Genomic DNA, 7,615 nt, shown 5'->3' on the forward strand with positions numbered 1-7,615 from the left:
GCACAGGGATGCTCCATCCTGCAAACGCCCCAGCTGAACCAAGGATCATTCGCTCCATCCCCCAAATGCTCCCTACTGCACTAGGGACCCTCCCCAATTCATACCCTCCAACATCCCTGTTGGACCAGGGACCCACCTGCTCCATTCCTCAAATGCCTCAGCTGGAGCAGGGACCCTCCATCCCCCAGTCACCCCATGCTTGACCTGGGATTGTCCCACTCCATGTCCAAAAATACCCCATGCTGGATGCTTGATCCCCCCAAACACCCTACAAGCGACCAGGAATCCCCACCCTCTCTTTATCCCCTGGAATTTGGGGGCTTTCAGAGATTTCCAAGTGAGGGAACAGCATGGTGGGGGAACAGCCAAGAGAAGAGCTGTTACATTGCTCAAAGGTACCGAAGCTCTTTGCCACAGAGGATTAAAATATGTGGAGAGCAAGAACTGCTGGCCCAGGAGCCAGGGAGGGGACAGAAACTTGGCTGAGGATCCCGGAGAACAAAGCAAAAACAGGAAAATGCACAGACAAGCCTAGAAAGTCATAAAAACAATGTTTAGGTTAAATACACAGAGGGTCTCTTATCCCCTTGGCAGGTTAAGAAAGGGCAACTTTTGCCTCCAGAGCCTCTGGCAGAAGCCATCACTCCTGGTTACTCACAGGGAAGACAGGAGGAGGGGGATGGAGGTGTCCAGGATGGACCTAAAGGAGCTCGGCCATCCCCAAATCTCAGCTCCAGGGGAGATTTGCTCTGGAGCAGCGGCAGAAGGACACAGAGCCCCATGGGCAAGGACAGCTGGGTGGACAACCCTCGGCATCTCCTGCCACTCTGGTCCCTTTGTGGTCTCCTACACATCCTCCAAGCTCCTCAGCCTCTCTGATTTAGGATTTTTTTACCTTTACTTCATAGAATCACAGAATTATAGAATGGTTTGGAAGGGACCTTAAAAATCATCCAGTGCCACCCCCTGCCATGGGCAGGGACACCTTCCACTAGCCCAGGTGGCTCCAAGCCCTGTCCAGCTTGCAGGAATGGGGAAGCCACAGCTTCTCTGGGCACCCTGTGCCAGATATTTATACCACCATGTTGGAGTATCAACCTGTAGAAGTGAGACCTCAGGTTTGAGCTGAAAAATCAAGGATGAGGACAGCAAAAAAAAAAAAAAAAAAAAGGAAAAAGTAATATCCCAAATATCCCAGATAGCTCCTTGTTTACTGGAGTTTAAACCAACGCCCCTATGGAAATGCAATAGATTAGAAAGCTTGTTTGGGGAAAAAAGCAATGATAATTTCCCATCGGCCGCTCGCCGCTTCCTTTTGTGGGCGCAGCTCCTCGAAACGAGGCGTTTTCCCCTTTGATGTCATGGAAGGAAATAACGTGTTTGGATCCAGATTTTCCTCAGATCAGCCCAGCTAATGCCAATCAGGCTGTTGAGGGAATGGGAAGGGTGTGGAGAGGTTCAGCTTGACCCTTTAGCACCGTTCTCTTTAACTTTCACATTAAATTACTGTCCTATTGTTCCGTACCGCGTCTTAATTTCCCCATCATAAGTCTTTTGTTCCCCTACAAAGCTTTGGAAGCAGATGAGAAAGGGAAACCACTTGCAACACATCTTTCCAGAGGGTACCTCCAGATCAGAGGCAGCAGCACATAGAAACGACTGGGAAAATGAAGCGCTGTCACGAAATCTCTGCTATTTTTCTTGCAAATGCCTTGGTATTGCTTTGAAAGCTACATGGGACTGTCCAGGACGGCAGAACTGGGATCCATTTCCCTTCCTGCATTGAAATTCATGCGAGGCACAAAGGTTGCTGAGATTTTCCTGCCATCATCACCAGGAGCTGAACAAAAATCACATTAAATTTACTTTACACTTCTGCAGCAGCTGGCAGCCACGTCTTTAAGTGCTTTTCAAGCCTGTGGGCCAAAGAAAAATCAGGATGCTGTCAAGTCAAGGAGCCTTCCCGTTAATTTAACATGGTTAGCTTTGCCAGTGGGATAGATTTTCCAACGTGCTCAGCTGTTTTATGAGTCTGGCCTCTGCTTTTGGTGTCTGTATTGAGGAGAAACTCCTGGGTGAAATAAATGACCCTGTGGTTTTCTGGGATGCTGGCTCAGGCAGACCCCACCACTGTCCAGAGATCCTGGATGATGCCACCACACAGAGGTCAAGCTCCAAACGACCCCAGGAAACCTCCCAGATTTACAACAACCCTGAAAATACAACAAATTTGCTGTATTTTACCTTGGTCACTTAAAACGAAGTGTATTCCCTTACGGCATATTGGAAAAGGAGGGTAAAGAGAGAGGGAGGATGTAGCACATGCCAAGGAATTGCTTTCCAGAGAGGGGCTGGTGGATTTGGGAGGCTCAGCTCAGCACACCGGGAAGCAACACTTCCTCTGTTGTTCCAAAAGCAAAATGAAAATCAAAATGAAACAACAAAAAAAAAGCTGAATTTCCCCCAAATAGGAAGAGTCTCTCGGGTGGAAAGGGCAGTGGCACGTTTGGACGTCCAGATTCCTTGGGTTTTTAGGCAGTTTCTCTTGCAGCTAGTGCCCTCTTGAGGAAACCTCTCGTCTATTCCATTTTTTACAGGGTTTTTTTCCCCCCCGCCACAAATGAAATGATCTCCCGGCAGGGAGCAGGAGCAAAGTCAGGGGCTGCGATTCTCCCCAGGCCAAACACAGCCAGCGGTGCCAGGGACCGGCTCACGCCTTCCCAGCTGGACTCACCAGGAAGGAGGATGGCATCGGGATGTGGGATTGTAGCGCCGTGACACTCCCCCCGCCCCCCAGGAGACGAACCCTTCCCAAATCAACGTGTTCCCGGTGGCAATCCAGGATGCTGTGACCCCAGCCCCGGGGAAGGTCTCCCACCGGCATCATCACAAGCTGCCGCCCGCTTTGCTCCCCTCCTCGCCTCCCGAAAACACGGGATAATTGGGAACGGGAGCAAAAGGTGAGGACAGTGCTCCTCTCAGATGTCCGAATGTCAAAGCGACGCTGGCACAGAGCTGGCGGCAACAAAGGGCCGTGGGGATCGATGCGGCTGGCGGGGACGGGAGCGGGATGAGAGGTTGTTTCCCGGGAAAAGTGATGCCTGAGCCGGCGGAGCAGCAGTGCCATCGCCTGGAGCCCACCTCCAAGACGCTGTGCCTTGGGCAAATCCCAAAGCGAGCACAAACACGCGTTCGTTGTGGTTTTTCCACAGCCAAGACCTCTCCCGGAGCACGGCGACTCCACGGCAGAGGGATCAGGATTTTCACCGCACTTCACTTTTTCACCCCTCTAAAGTGTGGAGAACACGTGAATTTCGCATCGAGGTGGTGCAGCTCTTGAGTACAGCTTGGGAAAACTCCCGACACGAAGAATTAATGGTTTGGGGAATGATTTTTAGGGCAGTGCTGGGGATGGAAGATGGTGGGAAGCGCTACGGTCAGGCTTCGTTCAAGGAATATGGGGCGGAGGATGACGGTGGAAAGCAAATTCGTTGTATCCGAAAGCAAAGTTTCGCAGAAAATGAGCCCCTCGGGTTAACTTTACCCCAAAAATATGAATTTACATCTGTGGCCCTGGTAATTACACAGATTTGGAGACAATCCTGCCATTTCCCATCACTTATTTTGCCTCAAATTGGGCTGCAAACGCATCCAACCCCACTCCAAGCCATAAACACGGCTCCTGAGCCTTATTCTGGGGAAAGACGGGCAGGGCTGGGGGTCCTGGTGCTGGGTGGGACCTCACTGGGAATGAGGAGCCATGGAAAGGCCATGGACGAGGGGTGGTTCCACCTCCAAAATAGCACCTGTGCTGTTAAATGCCATTTTTGCATCTTGTGGGCTCTTTTACAGGATAGAAGCACAGATACAGATGCTTCACTGTATATATATCGAATATTTATTGCATATATATATTGCAGGTGTGTCAGGGAAGGTTTAGGCTGGATATTGGGAAAAGGGTGAGCTCTGAACAGGCTCCCCAGGGAATGGGCACATTCCCAAGGCTGCCAGAGCTCCAGGAATGTTCGGACAACGCTCTCAGAGGTGCAGAGGGTGGGATTGCTGGGCTGTCTGTGCAGGGCCAGGGGCTGGATTTGATGATCCTTGTGGGTCCCTTCCAGCTCAGGATATTCCATGAGCTGTCTCCAGCAGCGCTGTTTGCTCTGCAAGCGGGGGACTTTATAGGGAACAAACATAAAGAAACCCAACTGTAAAACTACTTTTAAAACCCACCAGAAACAGGCATAGAGCTGCAAAAACACTTCCTATCCCTTAAGAACATCCCTTATGTACACGCAACGTGCAATAAGGGACGGAGTGTGCCCGTCTCACGCGACAAGTACAGAGAGAAGACTGAAGGCGGATCTCCGTCTTGCACGCCAAACACACGCAGTTCTTTTTGACGACACGGGAATTCTGCTTATTACACAGAAAGAACGGGACTTCAAAGGGCTTTGATCATCGCCACCCTCACGAACCGCGCGCCGCCCTCAGCCCCTCACGGCCCTTGGCCGCGCCCCCCCCGGGAGGGGAAGACGCCGGTGGCGGTGACGGCCGAGAGCTCCGTGAGCTTCAGGCGGCTCCTGGAGCAGTGCGAGACGCAGGAGCTGGAGGTGCCGCGGGGCGGGGGAGGCCTGCGTGTGCGCGTGTGAGGTGGGGAGGGTTGAGTGTTTGAACTTACCCCTTGGGCTCGCCAGAGAGCCCGTCAGAAACTCGCAGCCTGCAGATAAATGAGTATTTCCGTATAACTATTCACGTCGTTTCAGAGGGAGTATGAGGGGGAAGTTTCTGTGTTTCCGTCTTTCTCGTGGCTGAGAAAAGGAAAATACTGATAAGGGAGGTGGAGCTCTGAGCCAGGCTTGGGGAATTACGCTTAGGTCGAGTTTTATTGTGGCAGCTCTCACCGGAAGCTTCCTCCGTGTTGTTTTACATTCTGTTGTTCGCTGGGTGCCCGAGCCTGGCTGCAGGCACTGTCAGGGAAATACGTGGCACCGCCGTGATGGTGAAAGCCCTGCCCAGGTGATATCCACGCATTTCCAGCGCTTTTCTAAACGTGGAGCTCCTGCATCCCACTGCAGTGATATAAAAGCGGGGCAAACTGTGACTTTTCCTCTTCGTGAGCTCCTGTGATCCTGATTTTAGGTATTGCTGCCTTAATTGGCTTCCTGTGAGTGCTTGCTGCCTTGCCTCTTGATAAAAGGCTTGAAGCCTTATCGGAAATCTTTCTAGCTTTTAAATTATTATGGACTTTCAAAACGTTACAGCTTTTCTATCACTCGTTTGTTTCCTCCTTGTGCCATTTGTGAGCTCTGCTGGGAGTGTGGCCGGGGCCGAAGCTTAGCTTGGGGTTTTTTGGAGGGCCAGAGAAGCTTTACTGTGGTGCAGTGGCCTGAGCTGAAGGTAAATGAAGTCAGGGGTGATTTAATTTCATTTTCAAACCAGCTGCTTGTGAGGAGCTGCAAAGCCAGCAGCTGCTGCTCTCGTGAGCGTAAGAAAAGAGTAATGGAAGATGTAGCCTCACTTTATTTAATTAAAAATTGCTCAGGCCTCTTCTGTGGTGTGAAAAAAAGAAGAAATCAGTCCCCTTGGAGGGTTCAGTTTACACAAGAGTTGGCTTCCTGCTGTGTTTTGTATCGCACCCCTCTTAAAATCTGCAACCCGAGAATCTGTGCTCGTTTTCAGGCCCCCGGAGGAATCGCCACACCCCTCGTGTATGGGCAGCTTCTGGCTTTGTACCTGTTGCACAATGACATGTGAGTGGCCTGTCTCAATCTGTGACACTGGCTTTGTCACCAGCACGGTAGGAGTGGGTCGTGTGATTAACAAAACGCTGTGTTTACAGAGAAATAATAATAATAACAACAGCATTCCCGGGATTAAGTCTCTTTCACCCCTTGATCTGACAGGAAAACTATTCTCCTTTGCTCGCTCTTCTGTTGAACTGTGGGGAAATTTAGGAATAAAGTTCCTTAAGTAGTGGAACTGGCTCCACTGGGAGGTGTTAAACATTTCAGTGTTTTGTTTTGTAGCTCTTCAGGGCTGCATTTGTTTTGGGTTGGATTTGAGGCTGCTCCCTGTGTTTAAATTCCAGCAGGGTAACTCTGGACTGTCCATGTTAAAAATGAGGGACACTGTTGGCTTGAAGGAGCTAGATCTGCAGGACTGCAGGGAATTTGGTCTCGGGGGTTATTCCGTGTCCCTGTGTGAACTTGGTGCACTAAACTTAGGGTTTTAGTGAGAAATTGCTTTCCCAATCTGGTGTTAATTAATTAACAATTAATGAACTGTTTGTCATGTTCCGCCAGTCCAGTGTTGTCTGCTGGATAGCAGCTCTGTTTTTCTACTTCAGTATCAAATATTCCTTCCTAGAAGGAATATTTTAAAGCACTGAGATTGTTCATTACAGCATCTGAACAAACCTTGTGGTGTCTCTTTGCAGCCTTTGGTGACTGAGAAGTATTTTTAACTTATATTTTTCTTCATTTTTTTAGGAATAACGCACGTTATCTCTGGAAAAGAATCCCTCCTGCTATCAAATCTGTAAGTACTGAGCCAAATTCAACTCAGAAACCTGCTGTGTTTGTTGCACAGCAATGTGCTCTGAAAATCTGGGGGTGGAAATGGGTTGATACATACGGTCAGTGTAGAGAATATTCTTCTGGATTAACACTTTGGGGTTTTGTTTGTTCACAACAGGCAAATGCCGAACTTGGTGCAGTTTGGTCAGTGGGCCAAAGGATCTGGCAGAGGGACTTCCCAGGAATCTACACAGCAATCAGTGCACATCAGTGGTCTGAGACTATCCAGCCAATCATGGAAGCACTCAGAGGTACAAACTGAGCTTGGGTGGGGAGCAGGGAATTGCCTGGAATTATTTCTGTCTGCTCCAACACAAGTAGACAAATGGTTAATTGTGAAAAATCAGAAGCAGTCAGGAAAACTGTTGCCAAGTCTTTGTATCAGGTGTAAATAAAAAGCTCATTACAAAACCTTGTAGCAACAAATAAATTGGCTTTAGTAGGATTTTGTTTCTGTATATTCTTTGACACTGGAATTTCATAAACCGTGTGCTTTGTTCTGTAAGAGCAAAACAGACCATTAATTACCACGTTTTATCAGACTTTTAACCAGTGATTCAGGGAACTTGGCTTGGCATTTCAAAACCTTGTAGCACTTACAAGAAGGTTTTTCTGTGAAATGTGACTTCAGGCAAATGTTTTCTGTCCTCTGTAATGGTAACATGCAAATTCTTGCTGCTAGAGGGCAGTGCAGACTGCTAAAAAGAGGTCTCCTGCAATAACAAATTCTCTGTAGCTTTAGAAACAACCGCTTTTTAGATGCCATTAATTGTTAACTAATCAGATGCAGAGCTTCCTAACGTGTTTTATGTACTGGTGGTAGAGCCTAGGATGCTGCCAGCTGCATTTGGAGGTTCAGTGTGGGCTCTGAGGGGTTTTGTCCTGGCAGAGAACAAGTTGTCGTCTCTTGCTGCTGACTGTGAACTGTGGGAAGGGAGGGGGAACTTCTGAAGTGCCCACTGAAGGCTGGTGGTGATTTTCCAAAGGTGATAGAATTGAGGAAATGTTCTCCGATTTCCCAGCCATGGAGATGAGTC

The 7,615-nt window shown here is 49.0% G+C and overlaps 1 protein-coding gene across 1 annotated transcript in view; it reads left to right on the forward strand.

Moving 5' to 3' along the window:
* Positions 1-7,615, forward strand: part of COPS8 (COP9 signalosome subunit 8) — a 12,156-nt gene that overhangs the window by 706 nt on the left and 3,835 nt on the right. Inside the window, exons 2-5 of the mRNA XM_008640716.2 lie at positions 4,432-4,613; positions 5,683-5,753; positions 6,492-6,540; positions 6,697-6,829. Of these exons, the coding sequence (XP_008638938.2) occupies positions 4,432-4,613; positions 5,683-5,753; positions 6,492-6,540; positions 6,697-6,829 (435 nt within the window). The remainder of the gene's footprint in view (positions 1-4,431; positions 4,614-5,682; positions 5,754-6,491; positions 6,541-6,696; positions 6,830-7,615) is intronic.

Source organism: Corvus brachyrhynchos, unplaced genomic scaffold, assembly GCF_000691975.1.
Source record: "Corvus brachyrhynchos isolate BGI_N302 unplaced genomic scaffold, ASM69197v1 scaffold79, whole genome shotgun sequence".
Taxonomy (NCBI): Eukaryota; Metazoa; Chordata; class Aves; order Passeriformes; family Corvidae; genus Corvus; species Corvus brachyrhynchos.